The sequence below is a fragment of the Tenrec ecaudatus genome, chromosome 7, assembly GCF_050624435.1.
Source record: "Tenrec ecaudatus isolate mTenEca1 chromosome 7, mTenEca1.hap1, whole genome shotgun sequence".
Lineage (NCBI taxonomy): Eukaryota > Metazoa > Chordata > Mammalia > Afrosoricida > Tenrecidae > Tenrec > Tenrec ecaudatus.
Window position 1 is genome coordinate 133,566,677 of NC_134536.1, and position 23,222 is coordinate 133,589,898.

A 23,222-nucleotide genomic window follows, 5' to 3' on the forward strand; every position below is an offset into this window, starting at 1 on the left:
AACTGATGAGGAGGAGAAGCTAGACCAAAGTTGCAAGAAGGGAGACAAACGGGTGCATTGCAGCGAACCTGAAGTGGGGCAACCCTCCTGAATGGTTGCAAACTGCATTCCATTGAGACGAGGCCTGAAACACAGGCAGCTGTGGACAAGAAAGGTGGGATCCTCCCACCTTCCGTATACTCTCCTGGTGATCAGAAGTGTGGTCAGCCCCCACCTTTACCCACCCTGCTGGTGGCTGCCCCCCCACTACCCCCCAACCCCCAATGGACCAAGCTCAATGCATAGTCAAGACATAGACAGGTCTACAAAGGTACAAGAAACCCCACTGAAGTGTGCACACCTTGGAACCATTTGAGATCAAGGTGACAGCATCTATCCAGGGGCAGAGTTCAGAAGGCTTAGGGAAGAGAGGCGAATGGAGCCAGGAAACATAAGGAGGAGTAGGGATGAGTGATGTCACCCTGAGGAATTACAATGAATGAATTGAAACAAAATGTGTACGAATTGTTGAATGTAAAAATCTACTGTGGAAAAAAAAGCCACTCAATTCACAATAAAAACTTACAAAGAGAACAACAAAGTTAGTGAATGAAAACACGAACAAATCAAATTACTATGAAATAATGGCAATAGTGACTTAATGTGTGACAAAATATGCCTTTCAATTATAAAGAGCAATGGCAATAAAATTTGCCCCTGGGTGTTCCTTTTTGCTAATCAGATATCCATGAAGTTTGGTCATCTGCTTACGGCTTAAAATCAAACAGCCAGAACATCCAGTATGTGAGAGGTGCGTGCATCCCTCTCTGCACAGAAAGACAGCTCTGTTGCGCCTGCGCTCTAGGAGGCCTCAAAGAAGGAGGTCTTAAATATGTTTTTAAACACAATTGTATAAATATCCTTCTAAGAATCCATTATGCAATGATAAAGGGCAAAAATATCCTGTTAAAAGCAGAGATGTTTGGTTCTGTTGCATATAGTGCTGATCGTACCCAGCTTCAGCTTCTTGGCCAAGGCGTCAATTTGATTGGTTGGATCAGAGCCCATGGAGAGGAAACATATTAAGGGCGTTCGTGTATCACTTTCTTCCCAAGTTTTCTCCAGATTTAAGATAACTGGTTCTGTGTACTTCTCTTCCAAAGAATCCGCAATGTATTTTCTTGCTTGAAAAACAGTGCGATCCGGGCACCAAGATCTAGAAATGAACGCAAGACAACGAAAATAAACTCACTCTGAACTTCTGAAAATTTCTGAAAATTCTATCCAATTCTAAGTACTTACAAGGACACAATGATAAGAGGGGAAAAAACTGAAGATGTCAAGGATTTCATTTTACTGGGAGCCACAATCCATGCCCGTAGAAGCCACAGTTAAGAAATCAAATGATGTATTGCTTTGGGCAAATCTATTCCAAAAGATCTCTTTATAATGGCCAGAAGCATAGAGAGCACTTTTGAGGACAAGTAAGGTAAAAATGCCACGGCATTTTTGGTCACCTCATATGCTGAATGAGGCAGACTTGGGAGAATTGGTGACTTTGAATTATAATGTTAGTGAAGAAAATGAAATAAATCCATCACACCAAATCGAATCAATCTGTCTTGGAAGAAGGACAGCCAGAATGTTTCTTACAAGTGAGGAGAGTGAGACTTTGTTTCAAGCATTGTGGAATGCTGTCAGGAGAGACTAGTCCCTGGAAAAGGACAACGTGCTTGGTGGAGGGTCAGTGAAAAAGAGGGTGGCCCTCACTAAGATGGACTGAACCCAAGAACGGGTTCAAACAGGCGTCCTCAAACTACGGCCCATGGGTGACATGCGGCCCACCAAGGACATTTATCCGGCCCGCCGGGTATTTTTGCCCCGCTTGGATTTTTACTTCAAAATAAGATATGTGCAGTGTGCATAGGAATTTGTTCATAGTTTTTTTAAAAAACTATAGTCCGGTCCTCCAACGGATCTGAGGGACAGAGAACTGACTCCCTGTTTAAAAAGTTTGAGGACCCCTAGGTTCAAACATAACAATTTTGAGGATGGTGCAAGACTTTGGGGAGGGGTTGTTCTACAGGGGAATTATGAGTCGGACCTGACATGGTGACACTCAGCAATAGCACCAACAAATAAGAACATGTTTCAGTCAGCAAACGGACAACCAACCATCCTCGTCCATTATGCCTCTCTGTGTGAGAGGGACGTCCAGGGTATCTATTCCTGGATGACTGTAAATACATCCTGCGGGTTTGACCATCGGCATTGACAAGGAGCAGGGCGAACCTAGGAACAAATTCATCTGCTGTGGATCTGAAGGAGAGCTTACAAGTCAGCTGATCCAAGTGTCTAATTTTAAAAAGAAATACCTACGCTGAAATGTCAGTTATTATTGTTATTATTTTAAACAATGATTCTCCCATAGCTGCTGAGTCTAACAACTTCAGAGAAGCAGTTACCCATTCAGAAGTAATAATTATGATTTGCAGGTGCACATTCATTCTTGGGCAAATACTGATCGTCTGCTACACATCCAGCTTTCATCTCGGTGCTGGGGATTCAGTTGGAATCTCTTCCAGTGCATGACAGAGGTCAACCTGCTGTGCACCCTGCAGCTCTTTAGTCTTAGGTGGGAGAATCCCACCTGTCGCCGGCATATTAAGTACGGTGATACCACATCGCAGCCACGAGAGAGATTATTATCAGCACAAGAAGAAATAACAAGGGCTGGCAAACATGTGGAATCATCAGAATCCCTGTACTGCTGGTGGGATGGTTAAGTGGTGCGGCTGCTGTAGAAATCATTGTCCCGTTCCTCAATAAGGTAAACATTCAAGAGTTGTCATGGTCAGTCACTTTTGACTCATGGCCCAGCAGATCCACTCCTGGGTGTGCACCACAAAGACTGGAAAGACAAGGACGCAGACAGATCCTGCTAAAGGAATGCTCACTGCAGCATCACCAACAACACCCGAAAGGCAGGAACACACGCGTGTCCGCCAACAGGTGAGTGGATAGCAAAAGTGGACTGTCCACACAACAGGATATAATACAGCCACAAGTCGAAAGGAAATTCTGATCATGCTCCCACAAGGAGGAATCTTGAAAACATGCCGAGTGAAATCAATTAGGCATAAAAAGATGGGATCAGGTAACAGGCATCAAAGACCCAGAGAAAAAACCAGAAGGGTCATGGGGAGAAGACGGGCCAATCAGGGTGCAGTATAGCACCGATGAAACATACAGCTTTCCTCTGGTTATTTAATGCTTCCTCCTCCACCCACTATCATGACCCCAATTCTACCTTACAAATCTGGCTAGACCAGAGCATGTACATAGGTACAGATAAGAGCTGGAAACACAGGGAATCCAGAACAGATAAACTCCTCGGGATCAATATTGAGAGTAGCCATATCAGGAGGGGAAGGAGAAGGTGGGGGGAGAAATGGGGAGTCAATCACTATGACCTAACTATAACCCCCTCCCAGGGGACAGACAACAGGCAAGGGGGCAAAGGGAGACATCAGACAGTGCAAGGCATGACAAAATAACAATAATTTATAAATTATCAAGGGTTCATGAGGGAGGAGGGAGGGGGCAGGAGGGGAAAAATGAAGAGCTGATATCAAGGGCTCAAGTAGAAAGAAAATACATTGGAAACGGTGATGGAAACCTATGTACAACTGTGCTTGACACAATAGATGCATGGATGGATTGTGATCAGAGTTGTATGAACCCCCAGTAAAATGATTAAAAAACAAACAAAGACAAAAACTCCCTGCCATCAAGTGAACGCTGACTCATAGCGATCCCCTGAGGGCTTCTGAGACTATAACTGTGAATAGGAGTAGAAAGTCCAGTCTTTCTCCCAAGGAGCTGCCGGTGGTTTCAAACTGCCGACCATGTGGATTGCAGCCCAACATGTCACCACTATACCACCAGGGCTCCTATAAATCAGGCATAGAATGGAAAATACTGGCTATATCCCACTTAACAATATAGAAAAAAATCTGGAATAGGCAAACATCTCAAAAGAAGACTAGTAGTTACTATACTGGGAAAAACAGGGAGCAAGGAGTTATTAATTAAGGGGTATTGAGTGCCTGGTTGGGGTGAGCAAACTTTTGGAGACAGAGAGTGATGGGGGTTTCACAACATGGCGAATGGAATTAATGTCTCTGAATTGCATGTAAAAAATGGTTACAGTGGCAAAACTCTTGTTATACCTAATTTACCACCATTTAGTTTTCACCACCCTTTAATGTTTTGAAGTTGATTTCGTATCATTGGTGTACTGTACCTTGTAAGATATTCACACAGAGAGATAGAGGAAGTAAATCTTGCTTGATATTTGAGCTCACAAACCCTTCAGATTCGTATTTGCCAGGGAACTGTTCTATTCATGTGGCACAGATTCCCAGTTTACGACGATGGCTTAGAGATATTCACATTCGTTCCAATGAAAACAAGGGGTTTTCCTACTCTAGAATAGCCTACACGGTTTGGCGATTCTTTTTGGTGGTCTGGTCTCCTCCTGTCTGCCCTTCCTCCTTGCCCATCTCACACACACACACACACACACGCGCGCGTGCGCACACATACATGCATGCACACATGCACACATGTACACACACTCACGCACACACACACGCACACATGCACACACATACACACACTCACACGCACGCACGCACGCACTCACATACACGCACGCACACTCAAACACACTCCCGCACGCATGCACACTCACACACACTCACTCACATACATGCACAAGCACATGCATGCACACTCAAACACATGCACGCACACTCACATGGGCACACACGCACGCACACACACACACTCACACACACACCAATGGCTCTTCCAATACGGGAGATCTCTTAGAACTACGAGATCCTGAGAAAATGGGAAAAGGGAGAGAAATGTTGACCCTTAACCCCGATTCCGGACATTTACTGCCATTTTCATAGCATTTAGACATGGCAAGAGCACAGTGTCCTTGTTCTGTTTCGTTTTCTTCCTCAAAGGAAATTCCATTTTAGCTTGGAAACTAATGGCGTTAGGGTTTGTGAGATTTAAAAAACTTTAAAATTTTAAGACGTGAACTCAGTGATGAGCCAAGTGAATAATCGAAATGTCTTTTTCACCCTCCTTTTCCAAAAACACCATTATTAATCTGCTGTCAAAATATACCACTCCCTCCCATCCTGAGTATCACCCAAATCTGAAATTGAGAAACACCTACAACAACAGGGTCACGGTGAAGGAGACTCACTGAAGGCTGTCAGTTACCGATAGCAGGAGATGCGTTATGCTTCCATCTCCAACAGCGCATAGTCTCACCTGATAAGTAAAAGTTTACGGCAGGTGTCTAATGAGTCGTTGTATCCATCTGGGATAATTTCCTCCTCTGGACTGTCTTTGTCAAACCAGTTTTTCCACCCCTTCTCATTACGAGATATCTGCAAGAAATGAGCCAATTGATAAGCCATAGAAGCAGACACAATTAGAAGACATTGACCAGGTGACGCAGCGGTTAAAGCACCCGGCTGCAAAACAGAAGGCAGACAGTTTGCGCCCACTGGTCCCTCTGCGGGGAAAGCTGTGGCCATTTGCTTCCCTAAAGAACGACATCCTCGGACCCCAGGGGAGCGGGTCTGCTCTGCCCCCCAGGGTGGCTGGGAGCTGCAGTTGACCCAATGGCAGTGGGTTTGATTTGATTAGGGTTTTGTGCTGAATAACCTTAAATGGTTGATCTTTAGGAGTAAGTAGTATTTTAGGTATAATAATAGTTACATCATTTCATGTCAACTTGATATACAGAAGTAGTGTAGGGGTGGACTCTGGCCTGTCAGTCAGGTCACAGTCTGATGGTACCTCTTTGTGGGTGTGGTCTTCTCAGAAGGGGGATTCCGGAAACCTCCCCCCTCTCTGCCTCTACCTTCATGCCAGCCAGCCACTTGGAGACCCTGTGATGAACTGCTCCATTTGATCCATGCAACCTGGCACCCACCAGCCTGTACCTTCCTGCATTCTGTATCATGCCATGTGGCTGCATGAGTCTGAAGAGGGACTCAGGGACTTGAGTTTGGCTGGGCTGGGCTGCTTTCCTGATCTATAAAGCTTCTTGATATAAAACTCTCACACATACGAGTGTCACCGGATTTGTTTTTTCTACTGAACCTGGCCTAACACAATACTATAGCTTAAATTTTTCTTCTGAATCGATGACTTGAGTACGTGGGTGTTACTTCCAGTGTTTCCAGCTTCCTGCATGATTCACTAACATTGGGATCATATGTAAGTTGCACTAACTGGGCCGGGGAAAAATAGACTAGACAAGCTAAATCTCTGTCCTGCGTAGTCTGGGTTTCTTAGCATCCACTAGCCATCAGTAACAAACATCCTCGCCCCCAAGTCATGATGATGATCAGAAATGTCCCCAGACATCGCAGAAGATCCCCCAAGAGGAGGCACAAAATCACCTTTTAGTCAAGAACCGTCAACACAAGTCATCTTGATAAGTAACTGGTTAGTCCACTCGGCTGCTAACTGGTAGGTGCTCAGTCTGAGTCCACCCAGGAGAAGCTCAGAAGACAGGCCTGGCGGGCTGGTTCTGAGAAAATCCCCCTTGGAGAACTGATGGAGCCCAGTCCTATTCTGACATCCACGGTTCTGCCGTGACTCAGAGCCCAGTCAGCAGCACCTGGGACTTCCAGCAATGTGACACATGACAAAATCACAGCTTTCATCCATCTTCCCGGAGGTCCCCGAGGCCTGGCATCTTTGGTCCAACAGGCGGTCTCAAACCCTCTTTTCCTTCAGAAGCATGGGAGGGAACGGCAGCTTTTCAGCGGCATTACAGGGGGCTCCCTGAAGGGCAAGTGCTCCCCAAATCCATGACGGAAACTGGTGAGGGGTGAGCCTGACGCGGCCTTAGCAACAGTCCAGCTGGGGCATTTAGACAGTGTCCAGCCCTGCTCACAAAACCACAGATGCCAGTGCTAATGGACCACATCCCACCTGCCAGGCCTCCTCAGGATTATACTTTTACCCCTGTTTCCCCCGACCTCTGCTCCCCACTCCTTCTTGAAAATGATTATTGATGGAGGCGTCAACTGGGGCATCAGACAAAAAACTCACTGCCATCAAGTCAATTCTGCCTCATGGCAACCCTGTAGGACAAGGGTAGAACTGCCTCCCTGTGGGTTCCCGAGACTGGCGTTCTGTAGGAAGTGGGAAGCCCCTGAGGCATAGAGAGGTTTGATACTTTAATACCTGCCCAAAGTCACTCATCAGGTAAATGACTCGGGGGCCCATGGTAATGACAATACAGCTATTCTGTCATTCAGCTGGCCCAGCTTTGTTCCCGGGGCTCTGAGAGGTGGAGCGGGTGGTCTGAAACAGTTCGGAAGGCTGCCCTCCCTGAATCTGCCCACCAGCTGCGGGGAGGATCCAGGGATTCTAGCAGCCGCACCCTACAGAACCACAGCGCCCCCTGCAGGCCCAAGGCCAGAGACAAAGACAGTGTTTATTCTCAGCCCCTTGGTCTTGCCCCTGCTCATTTTGGCTGCACCACAATAGAACTTCTGGGGCGAGCTGCATCTGTTATGGGCAGTGGGGTGACTTCCAGCCCTTGCCGTCCACCTGCCTCCCTTTTCCTGCCCCCTCCACTCCTGGCCTTCACCTGTTAGCACAAATCACTTCCAGGCATTAAACAATCGGGTCTCAGAGGCCAAGGCGAGGGAAGCTGCTATTTGAGGTTATTGTTATCTGAATTCCTGAAACCTACTCACGAGAGGAGATTGATCTTCAACTTCCTCCTTCCTTCCCACCAGCGAGCCAAGCTGATGGCCACCTGATGGCAGGCCACCAATGAACTTCGGTGACCTTCCTGAAAATGCCCCTTTTCTCCCCGCCCACACCACCACCACCACTCACACTTCTGGTGTGAGACGAGATGAAAAGAAACCAATCATGATGCCGTGGAACGAGCGTGACCTCAAACTCAAGCTCTGCCACTTACTCAGCAAGGGGCGCTGGAGGTGCTGCCACAGAAACATAGGATGGCTAACCAAAAGGTCTGAGGTTCAAGCCCACCAGCATCTCTGAGGGAGCACAATGAGGCTGTCTGTGCCTCGTCTGGACGAGACGTTGCAAACCTTATCTAAAATCAATATGGCGCAGAACCATCTTGGTGACTCTGACTCTGGTTTACCTACTGGGCTATGTGGCTTTCAGCAATCCCCTCTTTGAATCTGTTTTCTCATCTATAAAATGGCAACAATGATATTTCCCTTACAGAGCTGTGGTTGTTATGGCCAAATATCTAGCCATAGTCAGCAAAAGTGGCTAATGGATCCTAGGCACAGACAAAATCTGAAGAAAGGACACAATAATGCACAGGCCTATATTATAAGTCACCAGTCATGCGGCACGTTGGCATCCTGGAGTGGCTTGCCTGTTGCCATGGTCCTGGGAGCGACACCACTTGTATTTCAGATGTCACCAGGGCCACTCCAGGTGGGAAGCTGTCAGGGGAGCTTCCAGATGAAAATAGAGTAGGAAGAACAGCCTGGCATTCTCCTGGGAATTCTGTGTGAGAGTTTAGACCACACCTTCAACTCACACCATTGGGTTCATTCATTCCTTTGGCACCTGCAATTGTCACCAGGGCGCCTCATTAAAATGCCTCCGGTCTGTCCGGGTAGATAGAGCTGTCCCTTTGACCGGTCCTGTGTTACCTGATTCATAATCTCTGCAAATTGCGGGAGTTTACTCAGCTCCACAAGATTCAGCCAGGTCATGTCCAGGATCCAGCGGAATGGCTTGGGAGGACAGGCTTTCAGATCCAGGGCAGCTCCCCCTGCAGGAAAATGGCCCACACTGTGAACGAGGGCGGCCTGAGTGGGTTTTAGATATTCATTTTCCAAAGAACAGAAACAAGACAACTGCATATTACAGCGAATGTGGAAATAATCGTGGTTTATTTCCTCTAAGCCTTGGCCTTTTGTTTACCAAGTTACATCGCTTTGGAAGAGGCAGAGAGTAACTCCTTGCCAGCTGTCCTGGGTAAGGATTTTTCTTAGATGGTTGCAATTGTGCTTCCCTTTGAATTTTTTTTAAACAATCAGCAAATGTAAGATGGCCGTATATCAATGAACAGGTGGATCTTTTCGTGTGATTGTTTTTTTTTTTTAATTTTAACAATTTATTGGGGCTCATACAATTCTTTTCACAGTTCATACATATACATACATCAATTGTATAAAGCACATCTGTACAGTCTTTGCCCTAATCATTTTTTTCTCTTTTCTTCTTTTACATTTTATTAGGGACTCATACAACTCTTACCACAATCCATACATATACATACATCAATTGTATAAAGCACATCCATACATTCCCTGCCCCAATCATTCTCAAGGCATTTGCTCTCCACTTAAGCCCCTTGCATCAGGTCCTCTTTTTTTTCCCCCTCCCTCCCCATTCCCCCCTCCCTCATATGCCCTTGGTAATTTATACATCGTTATTTTGTCATATCTTGCCCTATCCGGAGTCTCCTTTCCCCCCTTCTCTGCTGTCCCTCTCCCAGGGAGGAGGTCACATGTGGATCCTTGTAATCAGTTCCCCCTTTCCAACCCACTCACCCTCCACTCTCCCAGCATCGTCCCTCACACCCTTGGTCCTGAAGGTATCATCCACCCTGGATTCCCTGTACCTCCAACCCTCATATGCACCAGTGTACAGCCTCTGTCCTATCCAACCCTGCAAGGTAGAATTCGGATCATGGTAGCTGGGGGGAGGAAGCATCCAGGATCTGGGGGAAAGCTGTGTTCTTCATCGATACTACCTCACACCCTAATTAACCCATCTCCTCTCCTAAACCCCTCTATGAGGGGATCTCCATTGGTCGACACTTGGGCCTTGGGTCTCCACTCTGCACTTCCCCCTTCATTTAATATGATATATATATATATATATATACATACATACACATACCTATATACATATACACATACATACACACACTTATATCTTTTTTTTTTTTTTGCATGATGCCTTATACCTGGTCCCTTGGGCACCTCGTGATCGCACTGGCCGGTGTGCTTCTTCCATGTGGGCTTATTTGCTTCTGAGCTAGATGGCCGCTTGTTCACCTTCAAGCCTTTAAGACCCCAGACACTATCTCTTTTGATAGCCGGGCACCATCAGCTTTCTTCACCACATTTACTTGTTCACCCACTTTGGCTCCAGCCGTTGTGTCGGGAGAGTGAGCATCATAGAGTTCCAATTTAATAAAAGAAGGTATTCATGCATTGAGGGAGTGTTTGAGTAGAGGCCCAAGGTCCTTCTGCCACCTTAATACTTGACCTATAAATATAGACACATAGATCTATTTCCCCATCCTCCTATATATATTTGCATGTACATGTCTTTGTCTAGACCTCCATGAATGCCCTTTGACTCCTAGCTCTTTCCTCCATCTCCCTTGACTTTCCTCCTGCCCTACTACCATGCTTCATCGCCACCTGGGCTAGAGTATACCTCTTCTCTAAGCAACCTTACCCTTGATCATTTCCCACCAGGCCTGCCACTCCCCCTTCTCTACCATTTGGGGTCCCATGTTTTTCCCTTGTCCCTGGGTTTGTTAACACCACTTCCTTACCCCCCCACCCCCCCACCCCAAGTCCCCCCAGAACTGTCGGTCCTGTTGTTTTTCCTCCAGATAGTTCATCCAGCCTGTCCTATTCAGACAGACCTGTGGAGTCTCGTGTGATTGTTTTAAAAGCTCTTCTTATTTTTTTTAACATTTTATTAGGGACTCATATAACTTTTATCACAATCCACACATACATCAATTGTGTAAAGCACATCTGTACATTCTTTGCCCTAATCACTCTCAAAGCATTTGCTCTCCACTTAAGCCCCCTGCATCAAGTCCTCTTTTCCCCCCTCCCTTCCTGCTCCCCCCTCCCTCATGAGCCCTTGATGATTTATAAATTATTATCTTGTCATATCTTGCCCTGTCCGACATCTCCCTTCACCCCCTTTTCTGTTGTCCATACCCCAGGGAGGAGGTCACATATAGATCCTTGTAATCGGCTCCCCCTTTCCAGCCCACTCACCCTCTACTCTCCCAGTATCGCCCCTCACACCCCTGGTCCTGAAGGTATCATCCGCCCTGGATTCCCTGTGCCTCCAGCTCCTATCTCTGCTCCATCCAGACTTGCAAGGTGGAATTTGGATCGTGGTAGTTGGGGGGGAGGGGGAGGAAGCATTTAAGGAACTGGAGGAAAGTTGTATTCTTCATCGATGCTATGTCTCACCCTGACTGACTCATCTCCTCCCCTAGACCCCTCTGTGAGGGGATCTCCAGTGGCCGACAAATGGGCTTTGAGTATCCACTCGGCACTTCCCCCTTCATTCACTATGGTAAGATTTTTTTTTCCTGATGATGCCTTATACCTGATCCCTTCGACACCTCATGATCGCACAGGCTGGTGTGCTTCTTCCATGTGGGCTTTGTTGTTTCTGAGCTAGATGCCCCCTTGTTTACCTTCAAGCCTTTAAGACCCCAGACACTATCTCTTTTGATAGCCAAGCACCATCATAAAAGCTCTTCTTAAATTAGTTGATACTCAATTCTATTTTTTTTAACTAGGTGAGATATAGAGACATAAATGCATGGATGAACAGATATACAGGTGGAAGTGGGGGGGGGAAAGATGAATGGGCAGATGTTGAACACACAGCAGGCTTTTTCAGAGTGGTGACTATCTAAGGCATTTAATAATTCCCTTATTCAACAAATATTTATTGTTGAATATATACCCACTATATACGCAGCATGCTCCAGACACTGAAGACATGGCAAAGGAAATCAGACAAGATCACTGGCCTCCTGGAGCTCATGGTCCAGTAGAGAATGGGAGCATGTACTGTGTATACATTTACTCATGCAAACAGCATGCTTGGTCTATATTTCTCTATCACCTGAGCCCTCCCTGCCCTGCCCCAGGTCTATAACAGCATCAGCACAGCACATTTACAGAGAACACTTGGCAGGAGGGCATGGTTGGCAAACAAATATAGAACATGATTTGTATAAAAACATGGTCTAGCCCCACCCGTGCTCTGAAGTCAATAGCAAGACAGAGGAGCACATCTAATGTGGCAATTTCCCAACCAAACATGTGATTATATTTACAATTTCAAAATTTCTCTACAGCAAGGGACTTTAGTAATGTCTTCTTGTATCAATTCCAGCTCCACAGCTGTTTAATTCAGATGTCTGCAAAACGGCGATTCTTACCCTTTTCAATCCAATAATCCTCCCTTAGAACTCATCAAACGCCCCCACCACACGTAGCAACTCTTGGGGCAAAGGGGAAGGAAGGGGAGCAGAGAACCTGTTCTCTCAACCGAGCGCCCACCCCAGAACAGGTGTGACCTCACACGCTCCTTCCAGGTGAGCCCTCCTGCTCCACTCCTGAGAATTTGATGTCACGACACCTTTAGAACACGCCAACTCTCCTCTCTGCGTCACCCCTCCTCCCTCACTACCGGAAACAGAGCTCGCCCCCCTCCAGCAGCTGAAAAAGTGGAAAATGTGGGACTTCTCTGTGAGATGATGGACAGGCAGTGTAGCCAAAGTAATGGACTCAGGCCATCGTGAGGACCGGACTGGACCAGGCTGCATTTTGCTCGGTCATTCATACAGCAAGGCGCTGTGAGTTGGTGCCAACCTGACCTCAGTTGACAATTAGTACTGCTGAGACTGAGAGTTCCTGGTGGGAGAAGCAACCACTAGACTAGACCCCTGCAAGCTCTTGTAACTAGTTCTGAGCCTCTAATACAGCATTTCTCAACCTGTGGGTCATGACGACCCCTTTGGGGGTCGAAGGACCCTTTCACAGGGGTCACCTAAGACCGCCGGAAAACACATATTTCTGATAGTCTTAGGAACCAAGACACCGCCCATCTATCCCTCTCCAGGTGGGTCCGCCCACGTGCAGAGACGCCCACCTACGAGTACCTGGTGTGAAGACTGTTACCCACGCTACAAGACAAAATTTCATTTATTTGTCATTAGAAATAAATATTTTGCCATATATAATTACATATTGTTTTTGTGATACATCACTATGCTTTAATGATATTCAATTTGTAACAATGAAAATATATCATGCATATCAGATATTTACATAACCATTCCTAACAGTAGCAAAATGACAGTGATGAAGTAGCAATGAAAATAATGTTATGGTTGGGAGCCACCACCACGTGAGGAACAGTATGAAATGGTGGCGGCCTGAGGAAGGTGGAGAACCGCTGCTCTAATATAATTCATCCCTTTTCTTCTGGAATGTTTCCGAGGAAATGGTTTCATGTAGTCATCAGGTACAGAGCCATCAGGAGATGACATCCCAGCAACCTCAGTGTTTCCAAACACGTGCACCTGAACCAACCTAGACCAGACAGAACCCATCCTACTCCCCCACATATCCCAGCTCTGTCACCGACTGGCTGTGTACACTTGAACAAGGGACGCACTCTCTCAGCATCCTCATCTCTCAAAGGAGCGTGAGAACAGAACCTGTGGGGTTGGTTGCTGTGAAGGCTGCACAGGCGAATGCATGTGGAGCTCTTAGAACTGCCTTGGCGCACAGGAAGAGCGACTTTAAGTGTCCGCTGCTATTTCAGCACTGGCCCTCCCTCTCCCACTACCTTGGGAGAGGGGCTAAGTCCAGTCCAACCTGGGGAGTCAAGAGCAGAATCCTGAAGGTGTCTTTTAGTCCATATATGTGACAAAAGGAAGATAATATCATTTTGAAATAACTGGGCAGAAGGATAAAAAATGCACTTTGCTCTATATTGAAGGAGTGCCCCTGCTGTCCATTTCTTTTTTTAAAGTGCCCTGAAAGTCTAGGCAGAAGAATGCCATCAACCGCACCCCACACATACGGACACACAGAAAAATCAAGCCTTTCCTCCACAGGGCCCTTTTCATGCCCGTCTCCTAAATAGTGCATTCAAAATAATCTTTTCTAAAAAACATATCTATGCTCTACGAGACGTGTTTGTTAAGCCTGTAAAAGAATTTTTTAAACAAAGTCACACTGTCTTTTAGAAAATCCTTCCGTCAAAAGGTAAGCCTGTTCAAAATATATCGTGCATATCAGGTATCAGATACAAATGTACAATAAGGTTGTTTGGTTCTCAAAACCCTTTTGCTGCTGAGCCAGTTAGACTGCTGCCCATCAACCTATCCTACAAAGCACAGCTTAATCTTCCTAAAGTACTGCTCGCCTGCCTCATCTCATGTCCCTGCTCATAAAACCCTCGATGGCTCCCCACTGCCAATAAACGTCAATCAAAACATTTCACTAGTGACCCTGCCTGGCTACCATTGGGTTTTCCCTGACTTGCCGGTTTTAGGGTCCAAAGGGTCCATCCAAAGGGCTCACACTCAGAGGCGCAGCCTTCTTCATGCTTCGGAACGAGGGCATCCTCCTGACAAACCCCCGGCACTGTTCTGCCCCATGTCCCAGCCACCTCTCATTTACCTCCCTTCTTCCAGGACCCCTGTCTCCTTCAGGGCTTCCGTCTGCCTGCGGTGGGTTGCGGTGGGTTGTGCGTTTGCTGGGTTGGGGGAAGCCAGGTGGAGGGAGTTACATCTTGATGGGGAGAATGCCCTCTCAGTCACAAGCTGGGGTCCCTGCCTGTGTCCTCTGAGCTAGAACAAACCCTGTTTGATGTGCTGCTGTCCATAGCCTGAGCACTTGGCCTTGGCCCTTTGGGAGGCTCATGGTTCGAACCCCAGGCTCATCCACCTAGCCCTTCTCCTCCCACCATGCTGCAAGGCTGCCTTGTTAGGCGTCTCCTATCTGGATGTTTCCCCAGCAGCTCCCTCCTCAGACTCGGCACTTCCGGTGGCTGGGAAGATTCCTTCAAGCTTTCTCTTTGGATGTTATGCACTAGAACTTCACAAGAACGCCTGGCTTAGTAACAACCCCCCCCCCCCCACACACACACAACAACAACAACTCCTCCTCTCTTACCAAATCAACAAAAGACTTCCTCTAGGAATCAAAACATGTCACCAACATACGTGCCCAGCCCTTCTTCCAATTAGTCAACCACATGGAACGTTCACTCCCACTGTCCTAGTTCACTCGTGCCACAGTAACACCAGCATCACAAGTGGGTGGCTTTGAAGGAATCTGTTCTCAAACACTTAGAGGAGCTGAAAAACTAAATCAGGTTTTTGGTCATGTTGATTACACTCCTTAGTTCCTCGGTGATCCTAACGGGACACCCCCCTTCCCCCCATGAGTGTCCCCATGTCTAAGCTGCCCTGCTTATAACTTAGAAGTGATTAGATTTAGAACCCACCTGGCTGGGATATGATCCAATTACGGTAACAAAGAAAGCCCTATCTCCATACAGGATGACATCTAAAAGCTTAGAGGTTAAGGTTATGAACACATAGTCTAGGGAGGACACAGTTCAATCCATAACATCAGCCCAACCAGACTGCTTCCTATAACCTCAACATCCTCTCTGCCCATCTTTGTTGATGCTATTCTACCTTAGCACACAAAGTTTTCCTTGTTTCTACTTATCCTTCAGTACCCATCTCAAATATCACTTTCTTCTTTTTTAAAGGGGGGCAGAAAAGGTATTATTAAACTATCATCTACAAAGAGCACAAGAAAGAGACTGGGACATTTTTACCGCATGTCAAATCAGCCCCCAAATTTATAACCTCTCACACAAAGGTACGCTTCCAAGAAGCTCATTTAGGTCTTCCTGACCGTATGTCATTTCGTCCTCCATTTGGACCAATGATGCTTTGTTTTTAGCATTCTTGTAACACTTAGCTATTCTGCTTTGTTTTACAGTTTAAAAAAAAAATTATCACTATCCCCACTAAGAGATGTTAGTTCTTTCAAAGCAACATCTGCTTCATCCTAGTATTTCCAGGTGGATTTATGGAGTAGGTGCTCAAAAAACACATTTAACTGGATTGACGTGAAAATACCATTATTCGATCTTTTTAATGGTATGTTTAGCACAGAGATAAGCAGTGACTAGAATTCATTTCGAATATGAAATATATGTGTGGGCCTGCTTTTTCAGTCTTAGAAATCATCATTCTCTCTTGCTTAAGGAAATGGAGTCTTGCGATAGATAGCTCATTCCCAGTCTCACCGTTTCTCCCATAGGATAGACCAGTAAGCACGGGGCCACTCACTGAAAGGCTGGTCCACCCAGCAGCAACTTCAAAGAAAGGTCTGGCTATCTAATTCTGAAAGGTCATGGCCATAGAAACCATGGCCTACTCTGACACGTGTGGGGTTGCCATGATCAGAATAGACCCCAAGGCAAGTATTTTTGTTGTTTGTTTTGGTATTGTTTTGTTGTTTGCTTGGCTGGTTGGTTGGTAATCATGGGCAACAATAATCAGATTTAATTTAAATATAACCTTAAAAAAATCACAGAATTAGCAAAGACTTGAAATAACTCATCTTGAATAACCAGAGAAATTAATGGGAGGGAGGGTAGGGGGTAGGGGGAGGCATGTAAATAAGAATTTAACTTTCCGTAGAACAAAATTTCTCTATTTTACCCTTAAACTGGGTTCCTAGCCTTCCCAAGAGCATATCAAAGTACTATCTGCTACATTCCCTATTGGAATTCCAAACAACTTTACCTTTAATGAGAGCCTGGAATTCCCGGTGCTTAACTGTCCCTCTCTGAAGGTCGATCTTCAAGGTCATGAGCAGCACAAAGAGGAACTTGTGGTTTTCATAGAGGCCTCTGACGGAATAGGTAAAAACTTCGTACGTCAGGTACTCAATGATGTTTGTGATTCTCTTTTGAGGGAGTGGAGATTTTTCAGACCTACAACACATTTGTTGTTTTTAAATCAGAGGAAAAAGATGCAATTTCTTTTTTTCTCTCTCCCTCTTTTAGTCACATCTTTTAAAATTAAATTTAAGAACCAACCACTTGACCTTCACTCCCCCTACTCCCCAAGAGCAACTAAAACCAACTAAAAGGGGGCACAGCCTGGAAGCCAAGGGGTACTAGGAGTCACAGTCCTCTTCGTCCTTGGCGTCAGGTGCTAAGGGACTTGGGGGTGCTGGGGGCAGAGACTTCGTGGAGAAGTGAAGGGTATGAAGGGTGTTGGGGGGCTCACGGGCACTAAAAATACAATTTCTAAAAGAGCAGGCAGACAAACTTTTTTTTTTTTTAAGTTACGGCTCTGGGGTAAAGGCAGCGAGCACCCACCTGGCCATGGACTGGTCGAACAACTTCAGGAACTGGGCCAGCGAGGTCTGGTACATGATGTTGACCATGCTCATCTCTGTGATCAGGAAGTAGAGGATGCTCCCCCGCGTGGCCGCGGGTCGGAACTCTTCCTGGGCCGTGGTAATCTTGACTTCCGTCTCTGCTGCCACGTGCAGCTTTTCACTGACCTCGGCGGCTGTCTGCTTGGTGGTTCGGAGGACACCGATGAGGGATTCATCATCCACCAAGGAACCTAGAGACCCAACAGCAAAACTGTAGGCTACGAAATGGAAATGCCACACCGCTGAGCGCAAGGCTTCTGGAATTTTCCTGCTCACCTTCAACTCTTAAAGCCCTTGGGAGAAAAGAGGGCGATTCTCACAATTCTTAAGACATAAAGGGCTCTTATGTTCAAACGACCAACTAACCACTGCCTGGGCATCTCTGAATACCTCCTCCAGGCACTCCTTAAGCTGGGTCTGCAAATATCTGAAGACAACCCAACCATCACCCACTCACTGCCTGAGGTCTGAGCTATCCCTTAGGTGCCGCGACTATCACGCCCGTTATCAGCCTAGGGATTCTCCTCAAGGTGCCATCAGGTGGTCCTCCCAGCTCCTTCGTGGTGCAGCTGATCTGAATGCTTCACACGTGGGCTGACCCAGGGGCGCGTGTGGTCCTCTCTACTCCTGCTATTTCAGGAAAACAACCTTGGCCACTGAGAACCCGGGCCCCTCCATGTCTCCAGCAAGAGTCAATTTGGAGACAATGTCTCTCTAGCCACTGTCTGTCCTTGGGAGAAGAAAAACCTTATTTATTTTTAGTGTTCCCCTTCATTATTGTTTTTAATAGACGTAGAATGTGTTCAGTGCTATAAATGAGTGTTTGGGGTGCAGATGGACGCCAGGGAACCCTGAGTTAGCATCCCCCCATGTCTGCAAAGACAAGATTCTGGTCTGTCCTACAACGCCAGATAACAGGGGAGTGTTACAGGAAGGCGAGGAATTTCTCCGAAGGGGGTGCCGTGTCTACGGTGGAAGTCCGAATTGTATGACTCTTACAGGAAAGAGATCTTGATCTGACACACTCTTGGCATGAGTCCAGGGAGGGAGCCCCAAGCCTTCCTTGTTATTGAGTTTGGAATGCCGAATGACCTTTCCCATGACTGGGAGAGACCCTGAGCCAAGAGACGGAGACGCTCACTAGCAAAAGTGGCGCAATTGAGGCAGATAGAAGTGCCTCTCACTATTACACAAATGATAAGGGATGTTTTGGGGCAGTACAAATGGTTAACTGTTCAAGAAGTAGCTGAAAGGTTGACAGTTCAAACCCACCCAGAGGCTCCTGGGAAGATGGGTCCGAAGATCTGTTTCCAGAAGTTCACAGCCTTGAAAACATGATGGTTTTCAAGTTCACTCCATACCCATGGGGGTGCAGGGGTGGGTTTTCCATGAATTGGAATGGACTGGGCAGCAAACCACAGCAATAAAGGTGGAACAGAGATTGCTGTAATTTGCCTACTACAGAACAATCTCCTGTTTGTTGAATGTTGTTTTTGCCAGATAAAATTTCTGTTTATAAATATTGCAGAGAGAAAGAGTGTACATCTCCTCAAACTGAGGTGGCACAACGATTTGCTCCCCCCAAGTCCCACCTCCCAGGGAAGAATCTATCCCTGATGTCTAAGTGAAAGATCCAAGTCAAGTCCAGAGTCACCTGGGCCTTTGGTACCCAGATACCTCTGAGTCTGACTCCTCACATCACAGTATATCATGGTAATTGCCTTTCAGCACCAAACGAGAGAGACAATCTAGTGGGGGAAAATAGATTGAGCACATCAGTTTCCTTTGGGCAAGCAAATTAGCCTATTATGAGTTACCTAGCTCTGTGGGGAGCCCTTATTTTTCTCAGGAGAGAGCAATTATATCAAGAAAACGGTGCTGTTCTCAAATGCTCGGTCTCTATTTGCTAATTCAAAAATCAGATTCCCCGCAGTCACGCTCTTTAATGTCTAGCTGGAAATTGCCTGGCTTGTTTTTTGCACTGATTTCTTGGCTATTCCTAACACGAGGGCCTTGGAAAGAGTTTCCACGGAACTTTAATTCAGAATCCGTCGCTTGATTAGTTCTTGCTATCACAATACCTTTCGTAGCGCTTAATTTATAGAGGAGGTTGTCTTCAAGTTCCTTCATCTTGCGCTTGTTAAAAGTGACATCCTCCAACAGCTTAACCCTCTCAGACTCCAACTCCTGTTGTTAAGAATGGGGAGGAATAAACATTAAGAAAGGTAATCGCCAAGTGTTATTGCCAATTCCGACTGACGCTTATTGATGATCAATTTAACAAGGGGTGACATCAAATAACCACTCAAATGGCAGAAAGCATTACCACTGTCAGTCAGCTCTACCTGTCTTTAATCCTGCTGCTTTGGAGAATTCCCCCCCTAAGTTTGTTTGTTTCTTCCAAACCATTTTATTAGGAGCTAATCCAGACATCCTAACATTCCATAGCTCCCTCATATGCAGCAGTGCTGTCCGATTGCTGTAACAATCCGTTTCAAAATACGTTCTTCCCTCTTGAGCTCTTGGATAATGTTCGGTAATGGTGTCCGCTAGCATTATGCTTCCATCGTGTTGTACCGACACGCCGGGGACGAACATGCCAAAACCATTGCGTCCTCTTCCCTCCGGTTTTCTTCCAGCTCTAAGTTTATCCTCAAACCAGTTCCCACATCGCTGCCATGGGAAATACTGAGAAACAAAGAGGCATTAATACCAGGGAGCCAGAGGGCTGCCCAGGTCAGGTGTGAGCTCTGCCTGTAGGAACTGAACACCAGGCTCCTGGTTTGGCACCGCCAGTTGCCAATGCAAATCCATTCCTCATTGTATTTGCTGCTCCTTACACAGGAGGGGCGAAACAGAGTGTGCAGAAGGTATAACTTTTGCTACATAAGTGATTTTTTAAATTGTTTTATTGGGGGCTCTTATAACAATCCACACATCAATTGCATCAAACACATTTGTACATATGTTGCCAACGTCCTTTTCAAATATATTTTTATTCTTATAATTTAAAATGATTTTTACTTTAAAAGCATTTTATTGGGGGCTTGTCCAACTCTTATCACAATCCACACATGCATCCATGGTGTCAAGCACATTTGTACATTTGTTGCCATCGTCTTCCTCAAAACATTTGCTTTCCACATGAGCCCTTTCCACATGATGTCCTTCCTCCCACCCTCCCATCCTCATGAACCCTCAACAAATTGTAAATTATTATTATTTTCATATCTTACACTGTCTGCTGTCTCCCTTCACCCCCTTTTCTGTTGCTCATTACCCAGGTGTGTATGGGGGAGGGTGCGTGTTATACATCGATCATTGCAAGCAGTCAGTTTCCCCTTTCTACCCCCAACAAATGATGTATGTTTTTAAATTACATTATGAGAAAAATGTTTCAAACTGTCAGAGAAGTTGTATAGCCAGTACAATGAGCCCTCCTATATCCTTCACCTAAGAATCAATAATGTGCTTGGTTCCTTTACTCTAAATATGACTCTACTATTACTATTATTATTGCTGCATCACTTCTCAATGTCATGACCATTGGCCCCTGGACCCATTAGCAAAGAATCAGAACATTATCATCCATAACCCGAAGGCACTTTTCACATTCAGGAGAATTGGGTCTATAACTTAATATGTCATCTCAATTCAAATAGTCTCAATCAGATTGTTTTCAGCCAGTTTTCCCAGTCTGAAAAGAATTAGATATCGCACTTAGAATTATATTAAAAGGGGGTGTTTTAAAATTATTTATGGAAGGAAATTTCTTCGCAAAATTTCAGATACTGCACTACTTCCAGAAACTCTTCCCAAATCAATTAGCCAAGCAAGGCGTACAAGACACATTCATCTGCACATCTGGCAGTGGCTGACATCTCGAGGGCAAGTAGTTACCCCATTCGTTTTTGAATCCTTCCTAGCGCTTACCTTGAGGCTTTGCAGAGAAGGGGCTAATTCAATAAATACTCGTTAAAGTGAAATATTCTAAATCTAGCTTGTCTTTTATTAAAACTTAATCTTGGGGGAAATCGAAGACCCAGAAACATGAACTCCAAATTATACCCCAAAAGATCACGTTCAACTAGAGCCTGGTAACTGCCTTCCCTCCGACTCCCAGACTAGTGTGCTTGTACTAGCCTGTTTGCAGTATTTGATAAGATGGGAAGAAAGAACATGACCGCATTGGAAGGGAACTATCTAATGAATCCTCTTAATTAAATTGATCACTCCTGGGTGGGATAGTAACAGCCTCCAATAGTTTAGTATAGCACAATATGGACAGAATAAAATTCTTTCTCAACATGGTGTGGAAAAACAAGCGTCTAGGCTTAGTAGAACCTTAAGTTTTGCAACATGACCTGGAAGGTTCATCTAGGAGGGTTAGTGTAGCGTAAAGTCCATGAGCTGTTAAAAATGAGACCTGTACAAGGGCAATGTCACCGAGAGGAATTACTGAAACCCAAATGAAGGCTGAACATGATGGTGGGATAAGAGGAAAGTGAAAGGAAATAGAGGAAAGAACTAGGAGGCAAAGGGCATTTATAGAGGTCTAAATATAGGCATGTGCATATATAAATATACTAATATATGATGATGGGGAAATAGATATATGTGCATATATTTATAGATTTAGTATTAAGGTAGCAGGTGGACATTGGGCCTCCACTCAAGTACTCCCTCAATGCAAGAAGACTTTGTTCTATTAAACTGGCATTCCATGATGTTCACCCCTTCCCAACACAATCGCTGAAGACAAAGCAGGTGCATAAGCAAATGTGAAGAAAGCTGAAGGGTCCAAGCTATCAAAAGATATAGCATCTGGGGTCTTAAAGGCTTGAAGATAAACAAGCAGCCATCTAGCTCAGAAGCAACAAAGCCCACATGGAAGAAGTACACCAGCCTGTGCAATCACGAGGTGTCGATAGGATCACATATCAGGCATAAAGGATCACAGGGAGGAGATGAGCCAGGCAGGGTGCAGTGTAGCACCAATGAAACATACAACTTTCCTCTAGTTCTTTAATGCTTCCTCCCCCTGCCCACTATCATGAACCCAATTCTACCTTATAATTCCAGCTAGACCAGAGCATGTACACCAGTACAGATAAAAGCTGGAAACACAGGGAATCCAGGACAGATCAAGCCCTCAGGAAGTAGTAATTGGAGTAGCAATACCAGGAGGGGAGGTAAGGTGGGGAGAGATAGGGAGAAACAACCACAATGATCTAACTATAACCCTCTCCCAGAGTGATGAACAACAGAAAAGTAGGTGAAGGGAGACGTCGGTCAGTGTGAGACATGAAAAAATAATAATTTATAAATTATCAAGGGTTCATGTGGGAGCGAGGGGAAAAATGAGAAGCTGATACCAAGGGCTCAAGTAGAAAGCAAATGTTTTGAGAATGATGATGGCAACAAATGTACAAATGTGCTTGACAAGGTGGATGGATATATGGATTGTGATAAGAGTTGTACGAGCCCCCAGTAAAATGATTTTTTTTTAAAAGATGAGATCTGTATTCTCTGTGGGCATCCATTTGTTCATCCACAAGAAGGGGGTGTAGTAGCAGGGTGGTTGGATTGACTTCATGGGAGCAGGATGCCGACTGCATAGTCCTTGTGCACTTAATTTTCTCCAGCAAGAGAGGCCCCAGAGAAACCACCTTGGACTCACCAAAGAAAGGTTGGTAGGCTGCATCTCTGGGCATCTCTTGCAGGGTAGGGTAGGGCCTGTGTGGTGCTCTGCAGGCATGAAGGGAGGTTACTGAAGCCTGCAGAGAGGGTCAGGACCAGTGAAGATGCATCTCAGCATAGACCCCTAGCACCAGTTGAACCCCAAAGGGCTCCTTTTTAACCCACCAA

General features: G+C 45.7%; 1 protein-coding gene across 1 annotated transcript in view; it reads right to left on the bottom strand.

Moving 5' to 3' along the window:
- DNAH8 (dynein axonemal heavy chain 8) overlaps positions 1 to 23,222 on the bottom strand; it is a 358,510-nt gene that overhangs the window by 86,121 nt on the left and 249,167 nt on the right. The window contains exons 76-81 of the mRNA XM_075554113.1: positions 19,436 to 19,541; positions 17,293 to 17,545; positions 16,712 to 16,902; positions 8,736 to 8,857; positions 5,335 to 5,453; positions 993 to 1,195 (exon numbers count right to left, since the gene is read on the bottom strand). Coding sequence (XP_075410228.1) covers positions 993 to 1,195; positions 5,335 to 5,453; positions 8,736 to 8,857; positions 16,712 to 16,902; positions 17,293 to 17,545; positions 19,436 to 19,541 — 994 coding nt within the window. The remainder of the gene's footprint in view (positions 1 to 992; positions 1,196 to 5,334; positions 5,454 to 8,735; positions 8,858 to 16,711; positions 16,903 to 17,292; positions 17,546 to 19,435; positions 19,542 to 23,222) is intronic.